The 17,786-nt window shown below is 44.0% G+C and overlaps 1 protein-coding gene and 1 long non-coding RNA gene across 26 annotated transcripts in view; one reads left to right on the top strand and one right to left on the bottom strand.

Moving 5' to 3' along the window:
* cac (calcium voltage-gated channel subunit cacophony) overlaps positions 1-17,786 on the bottom strand; it is a 154,267-nt gene that overhangs the window by 8,080 nt on the left and 128,401 nt on the right. For 11 of the 25 annotated variants that reach the window (XM_025306126.1, XM_025306128.1, XM_025306130.1 and 8 more), the window contains 10 exons: positions 15,923-16,006; positions 12,386-12,502; positions 12,152-12,217; positions 9,208-9,299; positions 7,237-7,724; positions 6,955-7,059; positions 6,763-6,866; positions 5,967-6,023; positions 975-1,183; positions 328-673 (listed from right to left, as the gene is read on the bottom strand). In XM_025306126.1, the coding sequence (XP_025161911.1) occupies positions 328-673; positions 975-1,183; positions 5,967-6,023; positions 6,763-6,866; positions 6,955-7,059; positions 7,237-7,724; positions 9,208-9,299; positions 12,152-12,217; positions 12,386-12,502; positions 15,923-16,006 (1,668 nt within the window). Of the gene's footprint in view, positions 1-327; positions 674-974; positions 1,184-5,966; positions 6,024-6,762; positions 6,867-6,954; positions 7,060-7,236; positions 7,725-9,207; positions 9,300-11,421; positions 11,514-12,151; positions 12,218-12,385; positions 12,503-15,922; positions 16,007-17,786 lie in introns of all 25 variants that reach the window. The other 14 variants (XM_025306151.1, XM_025306142.1, XM_025306145.1 and 11 more) reach the window with 7 other exon arrangements.
* Positions 12,509-15,916, top strand: LOC105185442 (uncharacterized). The gene is made up of 3 exons (XR_003114060.1): positions 12,509-14,053; positions 14,121-14,344; positions 14,798-15,916. It is a non-coding gene; the product is annotated as an uncharacterized LOC105185442 (long non-coding RNA).

Genomic DNA, 17,786 nt, shown 5'->3' with positions numbered 1-17,786 from the left:
AAATTATGACCAACCTTGCTTTTAGATTCGAGATATCAATTTGCATTCTGTAAGGAGAGTTTAACGCCCTTAAAGAGAGCAGAGATCTCAGGATCTTCTCTATTCAGAAACACCATGCGGACTACGGAACTGGCTAAACGTGTCTCTCATACACGGTTTCGACCGGATCCGCGATTCGTGCGCGACTGCGTCCCGAATGAGACAACGGATAACTCTGTCGCGATCTACTACCGTCTCAGAGGAGTCAGAGGGAAAGGATACTCTCGATAACGGAGGAAAGTAATGTTCTCTTTTGTTTTTACTGCGGAGCTTGGACCGAGCCGACACCTTGTGGTAACGGATCGAGGAGCGAGGTGCGTAGGTGTTCTGGTGTTGGTAGTACGAGGGTGGTCGGTGGTCATGATGATGATGGTGATGGTGGTGGTGGTAGTGGTGATGGTCATAGTATTGATCATTGTCGGTATCGTAGTATTGGTCGTGATGGTGATGGTGGTAGTAGTTGTTTTGATCCCGCTGGGAGGGCACCTCAGCCAGCAATGGCTCTAGCTCGGGGGCGCGATCCTCGTCATTAACTACGAGTACAACCCCAGACCCACCCCCTCCCTGGCTACTCTCTCCGCTGCTGCCTAGTATATCGTACTGGTGAGACATCTTCCAGTTCACCTTTTTGTTTCTGAAATCAGAAGAATCATTGTGTCGTGTTCGTCAACAAATCATCAACAAACGGTGTAGAACAAATTATAGAATGAGTAAATTATGAAAAATTAGATCGCTCCTCTGGTTTTATCCAGATCAGAACAAAACATTTCGAAATAGATGCGCATTCCCCAAAATTCCAACCCTTAAAAAATCACGCAGTGTCTACGATCGTGTACGAAAAATTCGGAAATTCGTTTCCTTGCTTTTCCCATTTTCTCCCCCATTTTTTGTTTAATTGATTAATTATTTATTTGATTAATTGAAATGTTTCGTACCTGATGCTACGCTGACGTCTGTGCTCGGCGGCTGCGAGGACACCTAGGGCCCCTTCCTCCTCATCCTTGTGCTCTTTGAGTCGTTCGTGCTTGACATCCGTGAGTCGCGTCACCGGTTCGAGGCTGTTCGCCCTACTTCCGGTTCCGTGATTATTTCCGGTGTGATTTACCGCCGTCATGTCCAGCAGGCAGTTGTAGAAGGCCGATCGCTAAATTCGAACGTGCGAAAGCACACCGGCTATGAGAGCTGATCGACTGGGCGGTCTTGGATTTTCAGATCGACAATTTCTTTCGTTTTCTTTTTTTTATCTACCGCTTTCTTTCTTTTTCGTTCTTTGCGTTTTTTTTCTACTTCCCCGCTTTTTAGCCCTTCTGCACACGACACACGCATATAGTAATAAGTAAATTAAATATGTACAGGCACATACAGGCTTTTTTTGTTTTACTCTTTCTTGTGCACTACCTCTCGTCGATGGTCTCTCGTAAAATCGTGGGTAGAATGCGAGTACGCTTAAAGATCGGAAGCATTCAAGAGAATCGTGAATCAATCAAACGGTACAAAATGGCAAGAAAAATTTTCAGAATAAAGAGGCGGACATGCTAAGAGGAGAAATATCGTGAATAATAGTGCGCTTATACTAGTGTAGTCAGTTCTCAAGACGGGCTGACTCTCGCTGTCTCGAGCTGTTCGAAAGAAAGAGAAAGAACGTGTTGTGGGAGCAATAGTTTACGAGAGCTGCAAAAGTAATAATAGTAACAGTAGTAGTAATAGTAATAAAAATAGTGGTAATAATAATAGTAGTAATAAGCGCAATCGCAGCGAGGCAACTTTCGGCAACAGTGTATTGCATCGCGGAAAGCCTGTATATGTTAATCGGGACTATGTTACACGTACACACGAAAGAGGGAAAAACGTCAATTCCTTTCCTTCCACGCATAAGAGTGTCGTGAGTGAGAGCAAATGCGTTAGTAAGTATAGACGCGATCAATTGCCTTAAGAGATGTAATATTACCGCAAAAATGCAAAAATCATTAGTGAGCATGCAAATAACGCGAGGCGCGGCGTCCAGTGCTCCACCACATGCTGTGCTATGTGTTACCTTAGAATAAGTCGCTTGATTATATCTCGCGATAATCAAATGTCGCAATTTTCGTGCACCAAGGAGACGTGCCGTAAGTTCGATCGTCCTCGTTGGGTGCTAGGTGGAACACGGACGGTTTGCTCCGCAAAGATACCATACATGTATATGTATGTGTGTCTATATATATATATATATATATATATATATGTATATACACACATATGCCAAATAATCGTGGGCAAAATTGAGACTCTGCTGCTTGATATGCAAAAAACGGGCTTAAGTATAAAATACACGCAAGCTAGTAAATTAGCACAATTAGAGAGAATAAGGTTTCCACACGGACGGTTTACTCTTCCGTACGACAGGGGGGCGTCGGACGTTTGCACGACTCTGGAATACCGTCGTGGAAACACTGAACGAGAATCATCACGAATAATTACTTGTGCACGTAATGAGCACAAACAATAAAGACAAAATAATAAAGTCCGGAAAATATCGGTATTCCAGAGTCGAGGGACTTGGAACATGCCGTTGTACGAGGTGTCCCGAAACCGATGGCGCGCTCGTTTCGTTTCGAATCGTCAAATTAATTAAAATCGCGGAAACGTCAGCCGCTAAAAAATTATATTCGAGCAACACCATCGTACTGTTTTTCTTTCAGAGACACTCCGCGTGTATTGCGTCGGTGAGTTTGTCAGAAGTACTCTGGCTAAATCTGTCAAACGAGGACTGTATACTATCGATGGACAGTGAAAGAATGCAAAGGATGCGAATTTCAATCGTTCTTCTTCAATCTACGGAACTACGATTATTAATTACACGAACTGCTTGCCGCGAGAAAAATTGATCAATCACTACGTATCAGTATCTTTTGGATTCTTTTTTTTTCTCTGCTTTGAGAACGACAAGTTGTGTTCGGGAGAACTTATCCGTCGCGACCGTATAAGGCAACTTGGTCCGCCGTATTTTGGTGGGATTACTGTTACGGCACGAAAGTTCTTGTTATCCGGTTTACCGCGGTTTTAACCGAGAGTGATCACTCGTGAATCACCGCGAGTATTCGGTGCGCGCTTTACACGTGTGTTCGTGTGTACGGAAAAAATATAGAAACGTAATGTCGGTTGGTATGACGTGTGTAATTGATTAAAGAACGGAGAAAAACTGCGTTCTAGTAGAAAGCGATCGGGTAAATCGGGCAAGTCTACGAGTCTACTGCTGCTGTTGTAACCACTGGCCAAAAGAGAGTGCCTAAGTTTAATCTCCTCTACATTTACTACTGCGGTAAAGGACGTAAGAAACAGGAGAAAAGAATCTTCTGATAGCATTAGCTAGTGGGAGCATTATTACCGGCCGTCAGAGGAACGCATTATACAAAAATAACACAAACATATAAGAAACTCGTGCGACACGAAGAGACGGATTTCACTAAATCCCACGGCGTTCTCATCGACCCAAGTGAAATCAGTCGCACGCGATTTTCAATTTGATGAAAAAATAACCGATATTCTAAACGCAAAGTAAAACCGTACAATTTTGAGAAATTAAAGCTCGATTTGGAATAAAAAATTTATGTAATCAAGTTAGTGATAATAATATTATAAAATATTATTATATGAAGTTAATAATTTGAGGTAAAACGCTTTCCCGTAAATCTTCCCTCGCGATTGATTTTCTTCTCTCTACTTAACTGAAGACAGAAGAAACACACGAGTTCCTCGCAACGGTACCCTAATGTAAAGGATAGTTTCTCTTCGACGGTGTGTTAACTTTGCGCCCGAGCTTACTCTGCGAGCGCGAAGTTAAACCGTACACGGGGCAATGTAGCTCCAACTGTTCTACTGCTCTGAGAGGCTCGCATCAAATTAAATAAAGTGAAGGAAAGTTTCGTCAAACGCTCGTGAGCAAAACGACATGTAATATCCGGCATAATGAAAAACAGGTTTCTACGTCACGTTATCTATAGGATCGGTTATCGCCAACTATGTGTTACTTAATTAGTCGTAAAAATATGGCTTGGCAAGAGAAGAGTGTGTCTATCTATCTATTTATCTACCTAAGAGAAGAAGAGGCGATTATAATTTATAGAGATTGAGGCAAAAGGCAGACTATGTTACGGCTCGAGAATCGATCGGCTCGTTGGTTCTACTCTTCGTTCTAAATAGGCTTAAGAGAGAGAGAGAGAGAGAGAGAGAGAGAGAGAGAGAGAGAGAGGGGGGGGGGAGACAGAGAGAGGGAAAGAGAGAGAAGGAGAAAGAGAGAGAGAGGGGGGAAGGGAGAGAGAGAGAGAAGGAGAGAGAGAGAGGGGGGGGAGGGAGAGAGAGAGAAGGAGAAAGAGAGAGAGAGAGAGAGAGAGAGAGAGAGAGAGAGAGAGAGAGAGAGAGAGAGAGAGAGAGAGAGAAAGAGTGAGGAAGAGAGATAGAGTGAGAGAGTCGGAGCTCTATAAGGTGATTTACTTACACACACACAGCTATATCGTATTGCCGGGACAAAGAGCCGATATCAACACGACGACTAAAACAACTCTGATAACGTATTACAATCGTATATATCACACTCGGGCGGCCTCGCGGCACTCGCGACAAACAAAAAAAAGAAATAGATGAATTCTCTCGCGTCTGATTGTTCTAGACGGAGAAGAGATCATCCTCCCTTCGTGATATATCGATCGACGTGAGCTATTCTTCGACTTTATCCTAAACTAGTTTGACAAGAGAGGAGAAACGTGCGATTAGAGAAAAAAGGAAAAAAAAAGTAAAATCCTCTCCGCAGTAAGACGGACTAAGTGTCTAAAGGCTCGTACGTGTGTGTATCTATGTGTAGGTAGGTGGGTATAGGTGTGATTGTGACAGTGTGTGCCTGATTAACGTTCTATCGGATTTACTTTTCTAATGTGATAAGTGCCTAAGTAAAATAGACTAAAGTGTGTTGCCGTGTAATCTCGTCGCATGCGCAACAGCCATCGTCTCGTATGCATTTTTCACACACTTGTAATTACATTCCCCTTTGTCCCTCTCTTTTCCTACGAAACACTTTGCTCGAATTTCAGGAGCTTAGGTCTCGAGAAATGTATGAATATACAGTTCTAACATATTATACAATAAAATATTTTTATTTTTTGGCTGTCTGTGTGCGTATCGTCGAAATAACGATGGCCGTTTCACCACGACCACAGAGGTGTGATGTGGTCATATTAATTGGAAACAAAGAGCTACTTTGTACAAACCAAAGACAGATTGAAAGAAATCATATGAGTGTGACATGTGATCGTGTGTGCTGTTAATTGTGTAGTAAGAAAAATAATAGAGGCATACTAACAAGATATGTGCGCGTACAGTCTTAATCATCTCACCGTCTATGCACAATCAAAAGCGAAATATTAATTTTATATGAGACTTTTGATAAAAAATGATAAAATAAAAAAAAGCGAAATATTAACTTTATATGAGACTTTTGATAAAAAATGATAAAATAAAAAAAATGATAAAATAAAAAATAAATAAAAAAAATATCGTCTGCAATACATCAAGGACACATCCCGAGAACGCGATACATCGTTCTTCACACGAAGTCGTAGTATGCCTCCGGATAAGACGTGTGAGAAGAGTGAAGTAGAAAAAATATTGACGGTGGAAAGTGTTATTTTACAAAAGAATGAAGCGTCTTACCGCAAAAGATTCTCTTTCTCTTCAGCATGAATATGCTAACGATTAATCTCCCCGTGAAAAACGTCAGGACAGGAATCACGGTGAGGAAAAGAGAAGATCACGGAAGCTGTTGCAGTAAGCGCTTGATACGAAACAAGACACGAGTGTGTATGTGTGTGTTAGAATTGAAACGTAAATGTATAGGCAAACGTAAAACAGAATAGTGTTGAGAAGATAATAAGAAGAGTAAAAATAAGTACTACCGCCTGGGCTGCAGGACTTTGCCCAGCATTATCGTTATCGATAAGATCGTTATCGTTCTGGAAAACAAAGAGAAAAGACACAAAGAGATGATTGAGAGCTGCCGTAGAACTTTCCGTTGCGAGTATACTTAGAAAAAAAAAAAGAGAGAAAAACAATTCGGTTAATGATAATTCAACTCTCGCTGTCACGCAATCGCTATTCTCTAGTCGTCGTATCATGTCAATCGATGTTGAAAAATGCTCGAAAATTCTCGTGTACATTCTGTCCCGGCGGATTTTCTAAACGACCAATCTACGAGTTAATTCGAGTGTAACTAACTATCGGAACTATTTCTATCCTACACTCGAGAAAATCTCAGACCACGACACTAAATCTTGGGCGTCCGCTATGAGGCTACGTGGTATCACCCGGAGAAGATTCTCTCTATTCGAGACTCGACCCGACGCGTGTAAGATTTCCTACCACGAAGAAGCCAACGACAAACATTCATTTGAACTCCATTCTCAAATCGAGATCCCGTCGTATCGACCGTCTGAGTCGCTTCTTTCGCGATGTACAGTTGAAAAGTGCGCTTTTCGCTGGTCCGCTTATGTACAAATCGATTTTCACGCCAAACAAATTTACCTTCGGTAAATCGATCAATGACAGCCGATCGGAGAAGCCAGTCGGAGATCGGACGAGAGGATCGTATTTTAAGATTCTGCTCGAAGAAACTCAACGGGAACATGTGTGACTAGGATCTCTCATTATCTTTACGAAGAAGAGTAGTCGGACTTTGCTCGACAGAAAACTCACCTGTCCAGCAGACTGTATCTGACCAAACTTCGTCGTCTTCCAACTTTCGAGTATCAGAAGGCAGACGTATATCTTACCCACGGTGAGCTTGCCTTTGCCCAATTCTGGAAGGATCAAAATCGCAATTAGAACCGCTTGGTCGAGCGAATCTCCTCGATCGGGAAAACAGACGGAGAGAACGAGAGAGCTCACCTTCGTTCCTAGGTATCAAAAGGTCCAACATCTTTTTCGCTTGTAAAGGCCAGATACTTCTGATCGTGTTTCGCAGTTCATCATTGGCTTTACTCATTTCGTTAGCTGAAACAACAAGTAGAAAATTGGAATTAACGTTCTCTGCTAATCGACGGGACAGCTCTGAAGCTTTGATAGAGGAGATTAAAACCCCAGGAAGCACGGACTGACAGCAACGTATTATAACTTTCTGTTCGACGAAGACGACCTCTGACGAGCGCACATAAATCTCGAGTCACTCACCACATCGCATTTTGATGTTGAGATTCTCGCGTATCAGAGCGAACAGCGTGGTGGTGAAGTTGACTTTGCCGTCATCGTCCACCGGCATATTCATCCTGATGAGCTTCTTGTACGCCAGCCGATTCGGGCACTTGTTGCCAAACCCCAACGGCGGGTCCATGTTTTTCAGCATGTCGTACATCTCCGTATAGTGGATTTTGCCGGTGGCGTTCGGATCGTACTCGGCCCAGATTCTGACGAACTCGTCGAGATGGTGAGCGCCCAAAATCGACGAGTCGCGAGTGAGGTAATCGAAGTTGTCCATGATAACGGCGACGAAGAGATTCAGCATGAGGAACGAGCAGAAGAAGATGAACGTCACGAAGTAGATGTAGGCGATATTGGAGCCGCAACTGTTCGGATCCTGCTGCTTGTCGGCCTTCTGGTCGCACGGCCGACCCTTTATGCAGGATAACATGATGTTCGGCCAGGCCTCGCCCGTTGCGCACCTGGGGTAAAACCGCACAGTGGATTGAGCATAGAATGCCGACATGCTCCGCCGTCTCGCCGTGTGTCGATCGGGACGAGAGAGCTGCGAGTGCTTCAGCGAGTGCATCGCTCGCGCGCTGCAAGCCGCACTTATTCCGCTACTTCCTTACGCAGGTGACATGCAGACCTTTCGGCTTTCGCAAAGCGCGCTTAACACGCGGCGAGGTCTTCACGGGCATTTTTACCGCGGAAGAGAGTAAAAGTATAAGCATCGTCGTCGTCGTCGTCGTCGTCGTCGTCGTCGTTGTCGTCATCGTCGTCGTCGTCGGATAAAACAGACAGCCGCCGATTGAAAGGACAAATCCAATTCTCTCATTTGCAACGATTAGATTCATTGTCTCTCACGCAGCGTTCATTCTCCATAGTAGAAAAAAGAGAGACAGAGAGAGAGAGAGAGAGAGAGAAAGAGAGAGAGAGAGAGAGCTCTTTTCCGCGCCGTGAATGACCGCGCGCATTCGTGTTTGCGATTCAGCGCTGCATCGCAGCCGCAGAAAGAGAAAATCAGCTCGCAGAACTCATGCACGAGACCCAACGCTCTACGCAACACCAAAAGCGACCTAGATACTGCGAACTCAATGTGGCGGAACTCAATTCTACACGAGGCTACTGGTGTATTGTCATGTTTGCGCTATGTATAATTATATTATTATGCCGTGTGTCGTTTAGCGCTTGAATGAGTTTGCCTTTATGCTGGATCGAGAGTGTCAAGTCCCAAAGTTTCATAATAATAAGTGATTGTATCGAAGCGAAAAGGCCTGCTGTGTGAGAATTCGCGCGGAAATCATATGGTTTAAGCGATTCGGCGACACTTTCCGCGGGACGTCGTCGTAACTGCGGCGTTCGCCACGAGAGCGGCATAGGTCGATGTAGAATATTAATTCAGAGAAAATGTTCTCGAGAAAGAAAATGTCTGATGTTACTGCAATTTTGGAAAAATTCAGGCTCAGTCGAGTAGTCCACTCTCGAAAACCGCGTCGAAGTATCTAAAATTCTGAACGAACAAGTCTCAGAGAAATTAGAGAGAGAGAGAGAGAGAGAGAGAGAGAGAGAGAGAGAGAGAGAGAGAGAGAGAGAGAGAGAGAGAGAGAGAGAGAGAGAGAGAAATTTCCACCTGCGTAAAGGCAGCTCGCAGACGAGTCCACGTGAGACAATCTGGTGGATCTCTGCAAAATCTCGCGAACGATATGCCACCCTCGAACGCGAACGGCTCAATCGACGATATTACTCGTGGATTACGCGTCGTGGATGTACATGGATGGAGGATCAACCGTCTTTCGTCAGCGACCGTAACAAAATCGTGATAAAAGTAGCTGCTGCCGCGCGGGTGGCGGTGAGCGATGAATGCTCGTCCGATCGTTCTCGCGAGTCGCGCGAAAGTTGGCTCGGCGACCATGCCGAATAGCGGTGAAACAGTTAGCTAGACTCGTGGTGTGTGTTACTTACCGAAAAAGCAGCATCAGACCTTGAATGAAGCTTTGGAAATTGTTGTGCTTGGTAATAGAAGTCTCAGGTTCCAGCGCGATGTTACCGAATACCTGAGACCCACAGAAAGAAGAGGGCCGCAGCCAAAAGGCGGAGGCGGCATTACAAAATTGCGTCACCAAAAGTGCCTCCTCTTTTGTTTCTTTTTTTTTTACTTGTGTATGTGTATGTGTGTGTGTGTGTGTGTGTGTGTGTGTGTGTGTGTGTGTGTTCTTTTTTTCTGTCTCTGTTTCTTTCGTTTAGTTTCCGTTCTCCTCCTGTTGCTTCTTTAAGTAATGAAACGCTCGAGCGAAATAATCACGGTGTCCTCCCTGCTTCTCCCCTCCTCCCTCCCCCCCCGGGTGAGTGACTGGTATACCGTATTTCGAGTCATCTGTATATATCGCTTCGCGATCGCGCTTGTGTAATGATTTCATATTATAATGGCTATACAGTATCTTCGTGAACTTTCTAACTACAACCTCTCACACTTGAACTTTCACTTTTCAACAAGTACGCGGTGCACTCGAGAGAGCTGAGGACAGAGGCGAGATCAATTTCCAAATCACAGAGACGGATTTCTCTTCTGCCGATTTCACGAGGATTCATCGCGCTTTCGACGCTTCGGTATCACGCACTCGATATCGAATTACGATTACGAGTCTTTCTTTTCTTCACCGGCGACTTCTCGTGTCTGACGAGTCGCGATGGCACTTTCGCGCTTGTAAAATCACCGTCAACCGTCATCGATAGATCTAATTACGATACAGCATAGATCTAATTACGATAGATCATAATTACTATACTAAGACAGCGAGTCGATCGACACTTCGACGATTGACGCTTCGACAACTCGTTCTCTCAAGTAGCACCTTCATCCAAAACTCTCTAACGCAGGCATCACTATATGTACATATACATATATATATATATATACATATATATATTATACACACATATATATATACATATATATATATATATATATACAGATATGACTATGTGGGAACGGTTCTCTATAGGGTTGTCTAACTGGAGTGAGTCACAACAGATTAACACGTCGAGCAGCTTACTCTCGTTACAGCTCATGCCAACAAAGCAATAAGCTACCGCAGAGATAATTCACGACGATCACGCTTTTACGTTGTGTTTAACTTCTCGTTCGACGACGCCTCCGGCCTCCGCGTCGCGTGGAACATCCTCAATGCTGCCTCGTCGGTTCGTTCTCGTCGCCGCAGAATCGGTGAGTCGCAGAAGGGCTGGCGATGTTCGACTCTTCGTCTCTTAGATTTCACAATCGCCGGTTAACGCCGCGCGCATTTTAACATTTAACGTTCATTGCTGCATCGGAGCTCATCGGTGATTTCGCTGCGTTTCATTTACGCGTGGATTTATCGCGCCTGACGAATGAAATATCGCAGTCCGTAGCACGGCGAGGAAATTTCGGTTCGTATGACTGAATGGAAACTAGACGAAAACTCGACGACGAGAAACGACGATATCTGTGATTAAGACTGAAAACGATCGTTCAAGTACTTGACCGCGTTAGAACTCGTCGCGACACAACAGTCAAGATCAATCGTGTGACTGAGTCCATTAGAAAAGTACAATCAGAATAATAAAAATTTCTTACGAAATTCGTACGAATCTCTCTGTTCTTCAACGATCAAGTTTTCGTCCAGTCGCCGGGCAACAGAAAATTCAGTCACGCCAACGGAGTTGTTTTCCCCATGAGGAGACTAACTGACGAATTACAGTATGCATCAGGAGATGCATAGGTTTACCGTAACTTCGGTCGTTACAATTGCAACTTCAATCAAGCCTCGGATCAATCAAGCAAGAATTAAGCTTCGAGATCAATGGAAATCATCGTAGCAGTCGATAAACAACCATCAGGGAAATCTCGCGTCGATTAGGAGAAACGAGACGCCGTCCCTTCTGCGACTTCCACTGCGCGAGGCATCACGGAGGATCGAGCGATGACGGACCAGCCGTGCTCCGGAAGGAGCCCCTTCGCGCACTAGAAGAGAGCACCTAGGAGGAGAAGCGGTCTATCCTCCAACGGAAGCGAGCAGAGAGATGAAGAAAGCTGCTCTCTACGTGCGCGAAAGACACGATCGTCGGTGCAGCCGCTGGCCGGCCGGAGATGACCTCAGCCCGCCGTCGAACCGGCAGTACTCTAGCTGCTCGACTCACCGAAAAAGCAACATAAGACCGGCGAAGAAGGACTGAAAGTTGTTGTGATCATCGATCGCCGTTCCCGGATCATTCGTTATATTGCCAAAGACCTGACAACGGACAATTTCAGGGTCACTTAATGGCCAACGGGGGTCTGTCGTCACTTAAAATTCCCAATCTGCAAGGTCGCGCGTGGCAGAAAGTTATCACGAGCTCGTCGACAACGCCGTTTTTCCCGGCACTCGGCAGTGCGATCGTGCAACAAACGGCTTTCGTCGGCCTCGGGATAATAAACGAGTCCCTCCAGATGACGTGTGATCTCTTATGGATTATAAACGTCGATCTCGTCCCGCGCCCGTTCTCTCCAATCGGTCGGACAACATCGCGGTCTTTCGTCCGTGAAAGATCTCCCTCGTGTGTGAGACTCGACTCGATTCGTGTGCGTGATCGATTACTTTTGCGTGTGTGACCAATCAAGTGCGAGGTAATACTGTCGGTGCGTATTTTCCCTTTCTTCCGGGTGGAAACAACCGTGAGAGATTACGGCTTGCAATTTCATTTAACGTTCGTACTGTTATTGACCAATCAGTCCCCTGAGTGATTACGCTGCTTCAATCCTGCACCCTACCGTTCGTTATCCCCCGAAAAACGGACCGGATCAACGGACTTATACATATATACATATATATATATATATATAAGTTTCCCGAGGAACAGGAGAAAATACATTGTGAGATGAGATTCATACCTGCATACCGATGATCGCGTAAATGAAGAACAGCATCGCTATGAGGAGACAAACGTAAGGCAGAGCCTGAAAGAAGACAGATCTCGGTTATTTTTATTCTCCCCATTGTCAAGAGACAGTCGATGAAAATTGTAGAAATCGATAATGAATGAAAATATAAAAGATTCGAAAAATATCGAGGGAAAAGAATCGACGGCAAATACACAGCGCGAAGGGCAAATGAAAATCGCTTACTTTGAAGGATTGTACGAATGTCCAGAGTAAAATTCGTATCGTGTATCCCTGCCTGAGTAGTTTGATCAGCCTGGCGGCGCGAAAGAGCCTGAGGAAGCCGACGTTGATGAAGTTTTCCTGCAGGGGACAGAGGAAATTGCACTTAAACCCCAGAAAATGCCGACTGCTTATCGCGACCGGGATGAAGCTTCGCACGTGCAGCGTTTCGACATCGCGAGCTGTACGTCGACGAAGGACGTTGGTCCTCTCTCGACGTGCCTCTCTCTCGCGAATGCCTCGGCGATGCACGAACGAAGCTCTGTACAGAACAACGCAATTTTCTCGCGCGACATACGTGCGTATATACACACACACACATATATATATATATATATCCTCTCGCGAAAACGACGCGACAAAAACGACACTTCTCGTGTTCGTCGCGAAGAACGAAAAAACCGAGGAGGATTTTACGAAAGCAAAATCACACTACCGAAGAAAGAAGGGTATAACTGAGACAGAAATTATCGGTGACTAATATAAAATCGGTATATCTCGTCGGTATATATACGCTATAGAAATAAAAGTATACACACTATATACGCTATACGTATATAGCTATACGTATACACGCTATAAAAATGAAAGAAAAGATCTCTTTGACAATGAACTAACTGTATATCTCTGTGTTGTCAGTGGATTCAATACCGTATATACTCGACGAACTCGCTCCGGGGAACCGGTTCCGTCGACGCGTGTTATTCGCGTTCAAGCCCGAGACATCGATGCAAGTTTTCCACGCGTTATGGCAACGCTAAAATTGCAACAAATCCCGCCGCTCTCAGCGGTACCGAGAACGGCGCGAGAGGGAGCGCGTTTGACTGCACGCAGATCTGATTAGCGCGATAATCGAGTTGCTCTCGTCGCTTGCTCGATCGCGGCGTGACGTTACGCGTTACGCGTGATACGCGGCAAACACATTAAACCCTTTTGCTGTGACGGCTGAATCTGACGTCCGAGTGTCGCTATCGCTACCATGAAGAAGATATGATCGATATGCCGAGATCGAGATAGATTTAGACACACCGCATCCATATGCCATCGAGGTGTAGTCTGTGATGTGACTACAGTGTGCGACTATCTGGACTGGTGGTGTCGGTGTTGTAAGATGTTCCGCACTTGTTTGTCGTGTTATGTACGAATAGTTCATGTATATATCCAAAAAAGTGCATGCATGGGGGATAAGTAAACGGGATAACGGTGAGTTGATCTAGTAATGAATCGGGAGGATTCTCGAGAATGCAAAGTAATTGGATAATGCTACCGGCGCGTTACCTTCATTTCCGAACGCGACTTCCTTTTCGCTTTTTGCGAACATTTGCGAATATTCAGTGGCACTCGCGTCGCGAGCTCAGTCGCCAATTTCGCATGCAATTCTTTTGTAACGCGAAATATCTCATTCGAGTGCATTCGACTATACTTGGACTATATTCTTGAATCTTCAATTATAATTCGTTAAATATCAGTAGCAATAAATTGCGGATAAATAATGCCTTCTAATAATGTCTTCTCGACAGGCAGAGAGAAAGGCTCGTCTCTGATCTCTTGGTGCAAGAGATAATGCTCTCCGCGAGCGCTCTGATATCGTAATATCTACAATTCTGTACTTGCAATATCGTCGTTATCGTGGTACAACTTCTCTCGACTTACGCCGTCAAACTTAAATATCGTAATTTTATACCTTCTTTTCGTCTAGCTGGCCACCACTGGGCACGCTCGAAAACAGCTCCTATTACAGAAATATGCGACATTGCAAGATTATTCCGTTCCGCAAGATTGAAGCCCGCGCGGCTTCAAACGTCTGATCGTTCAACTTCTGGCGATTACAATATATACGAGCAGAGAAATACTAACGGCTGGCAATATAAATGAACACTGACGATGAGTAACTTTTGTAAAAGCAGCCCACTTCAATATAAGGTATATAGATCGGGCTCAAAATACTCGCTTTAGGATAACTCTAACTATTGTCTTACCTGTACATATACATACTTCTCAAATGTATCTCTTTGTATATCAAAGTCGTTTTGCAAGCGCAAGCAACAAATATACAAATTTCGCCACAGACTTTTATACTAGAGAGACATTATATTCTCAGAGAGATTCGCACTTCTCATATCAATATCAATATATAATTATTCATATATATAATATATATATATATATATACATATACATATATATCTCTTACTAGACTGTAATTGCTACGTCAGTGAGACTGGAGTAACCAATGTCATTGTGATTTGACAAGCGAGAGGACGAGTGCGTCCTGTGCGATGAACTCGCTCCTTCGCCGCTTCCAAATCAGAACGGACATCGATCCATCTAGTTACAAGACATCGAAAAACAATGTTGTTCTCTTTTTCTTTCCAGGCTAAGAGGGGAAGAATGTTCCTAAGGATAGGGTCGGTATCTAAGGAGCGGGGGGCGTGTTCTCATGTATATGTGTCCGTGTCTGACGGAGTTTCAACTATAATATTATATACTGACGTAAATGTATAATATATATGTCTGTGCGAGAATGTGGCGATGTACGGTGTAATGTATATAGCGTATGAATGCAGCACGAAGCTAAAGAGATACACAAGGACTGTAAGGGGTAACTCCGAATTGGTCGGTAATTTTACCTGCTATATAGCTTGTCACACGGTTACACGCCGAAATCTAAGTAAGCAGCAAAAGGGTTGAACGAAAGGTAATGCTCAAAGGTAATACACATCAAGCAACACTGCCGCGACAATTAAGGCCGCTATTCTGGTGGTAGATGCGTATCCCGACGAAAAACGCGTCCGGACGAGATTCGCCTCCGACGCGGGAGAATCGCTTCCGATATGTCCAAACGACTCGCGACGTGTCCACACACTTCGCTACCAAATCGCAAGAAGAATCGAAAGAGGCCGCGAATCTCGCTCTTTTTGACACTAGAACTGCCGGAACGATTAAAGGAAGCGGCTTTGTAAATTCTTTGGAAAATTACAACAATTCGTAACGGCGCATCTTTTCGCCTTTAATCGGACTTAAGTTGAACGGGCCAAAGATTAAATGATCACTTCTCCCCTTGCGTTATTTATAATTTTCCAAAACTTGTCATTTTGACCGTCGCTTTGATAGAAAAAAGATTTATCTAAAAGATTAAGATCGGTCTCGGTAATTCTAGCGTTAATCTCGAAATAGCTCCCCAAGCGATCTAACGCGCGAAATTTTCCCAATTTTTACAATTCGCGCGGTTACTTATAATTTGCTGAACAAAGTGCGAATGCGAGTGGACATTTCGGAACGGCTTCTCCGACAACCTCGTCGCGACAACCTCGTCGCGATGATTTTTCGTCATAAGGAGCAACTATCGTAATCACAGCCTAGCCTCGGGTTTCCTGAGGTCTCCGATTACAAAGTGCATGTATAGATATACCTGGAAGAGTTCTATTACGGGTTCAGTAGCTAGAGCGCAATTAAACACTTATACTCTCTTGCTGTGCTACTTTTCGGTGCTCTACGTACCCCGAACTCGATCACGAGGGCGTCCACGATGCTACCGATCACCGTGATGAAGTCGAAGATGTTCCAGGCGTCCCTGAAGAAGTTCTGCTCGCGGGAACAGTCGAAAGAATCGATTAGCATGTGATCTCTCGTCTTGTTGATGGGGGGGGGGGTTATACATTTTTTTTTTCTTTTCGACTCTACCACCCGAAAGCTCGTTAAACAGTCTCGACCGGCATTCTCCATCGCGACTACGAATGCGGATGAGAGAACTTGAATTTCACACACGAGCAATCGGAATCAAGGTCAAGACACCATGAAGAATAAGAATCAAAGATCGAACAAACTACGAGAGACAATCGCGCAAATGAAAGAAACGAATGCGATTATGTGAAACCGTGAAATTATGATATGTGCAACCGGATAAAGAGAGACAGCAAAATTTATGATAATGCCAAAATCTCTCTGTTCAAATGTCCAAATTCTCTTGTTACGGTGAAAAGAATACAGACGACTAAGTAATTTCCAAACGATTTGAAATACGCTTTGAAAGCCGCTTCGACGCATCTCAGAAACGATTCTTCGAAGTCTCTTTCTTAATTAACATCTCGTCGCGTCGCTTACCTGGTTGACGCTGTTTCAGTCGGGCTTGCGCTGCAATTGCTTAGAAAATAAAAGAGGTGAGAAAGGGATATGTCAGAATGTGGAAAAATATACTCCTACATGTTATCAACGACAGTGCGATCGAGCAAGCAACTTGTCTCGTGGATTTCTGAATAATCTTCTTATTCTTCATGTCGTGTCTTGTTTGGTCTTGTCTCGCTCGAGTTTTCGCTCGAGCGAGCAAACAATTCGGAAGGACCTGTGTCCCGGTGATCTGTTGAACGAACTTGGGTATAGATTGAATGTGTGAGATGTTTTGCGTAACTACCACTAAAGAAGAAACTACAAGTCAGAGTTCGAGAGACAAGAAAGATACAGCGCGGTCTGCCTTCTTTCTATGAATGTACGCTATTGTGTGTGTGTGTGTGTGTGTGTGTGTGTGTTATATGTACGTGCTTGTATACTCGTGTGTCATGTGCGTGTTCTGTTAGTTCGTGAGCACTCCTATATGGATTTAATTATCGAGATTCTGTAATATGTGCTTCTCTGAACGGTGCTTCTGATTGTTATTATGATCTCGTCGGTCAGATCTCTTCGTCGTGGAACAATTCAAAGAATAGTCTTGCGGTCTAATTAATATCGGTCGAGACCGGGTGCTCGACATTCCGCTTCGTTAATCTTTAGCCTTTCGTCGGTTACGACTTATGGTAAATTTCATGTTTTGCGAATTCAATTAACTGATAATCCTCACGTTACTTTACCTCTAAAGAACGAAATTTTGTTGCCTTTTTCCCTGATCGTAATGTAAAAATATTTAAAATTAGAATGCTCGTTTTGAAATATTCACGGCAGATCCACGAGAACGAAAAGATCGGCGCTTCAGAGTTTTCTTTAAAGCGTTTACCCATGTTGTACGCTTTGGTGATCGATGATCGGCTGAAGTATAAGTGACGGGATCTCTTCTAGAGAAGTATCTACGGGAGCATGCCGGTAATAGCAAGCAAACTAGAGAGAGAGAGAGAGAGAGAGAGAGAGGTAGAGACACGCGAATTTGATTTCTCACATTTTTCACTTTTACCAAAAAACAGAAATTGCCATAAACAATAGAACTGAAATTCGTATATAATAATGGAGCGCGATGGAGATCATATTAAATAATTAATTAATTTCTGTAGCTTATAAGTTTCTATCTGGATTTAGAGATTATTTTTCCGTAATACAATTTTACTGGAAAAAATGGTAAGAAGAATCTTATCTAAAAAGAATTATGTTGAAATTAATC

The sequence above is a fragment of the Harpegnathos saltator genome, unplaced genomic scaffold (genome assembly GCF_003227715.2).
Source record: "Harpegnathos saltator strain DR-91 unplaced genomic scaffold, Hsal_v8.6 scaffold758, whole genome shotgun sequence".
Classification (NCBI taxonomy): domain Eukaryota; kingdom Metazoa; phylum Arthropoda; class Insecta; order Hymenoptera; family Formicidae; genus Harpegnathos; species Harpegnathos saltator.
Note: the sequence above shows the minus strand (reverse complement) of the source record. Positions and strands in the feature narration are given on the sequence as shown.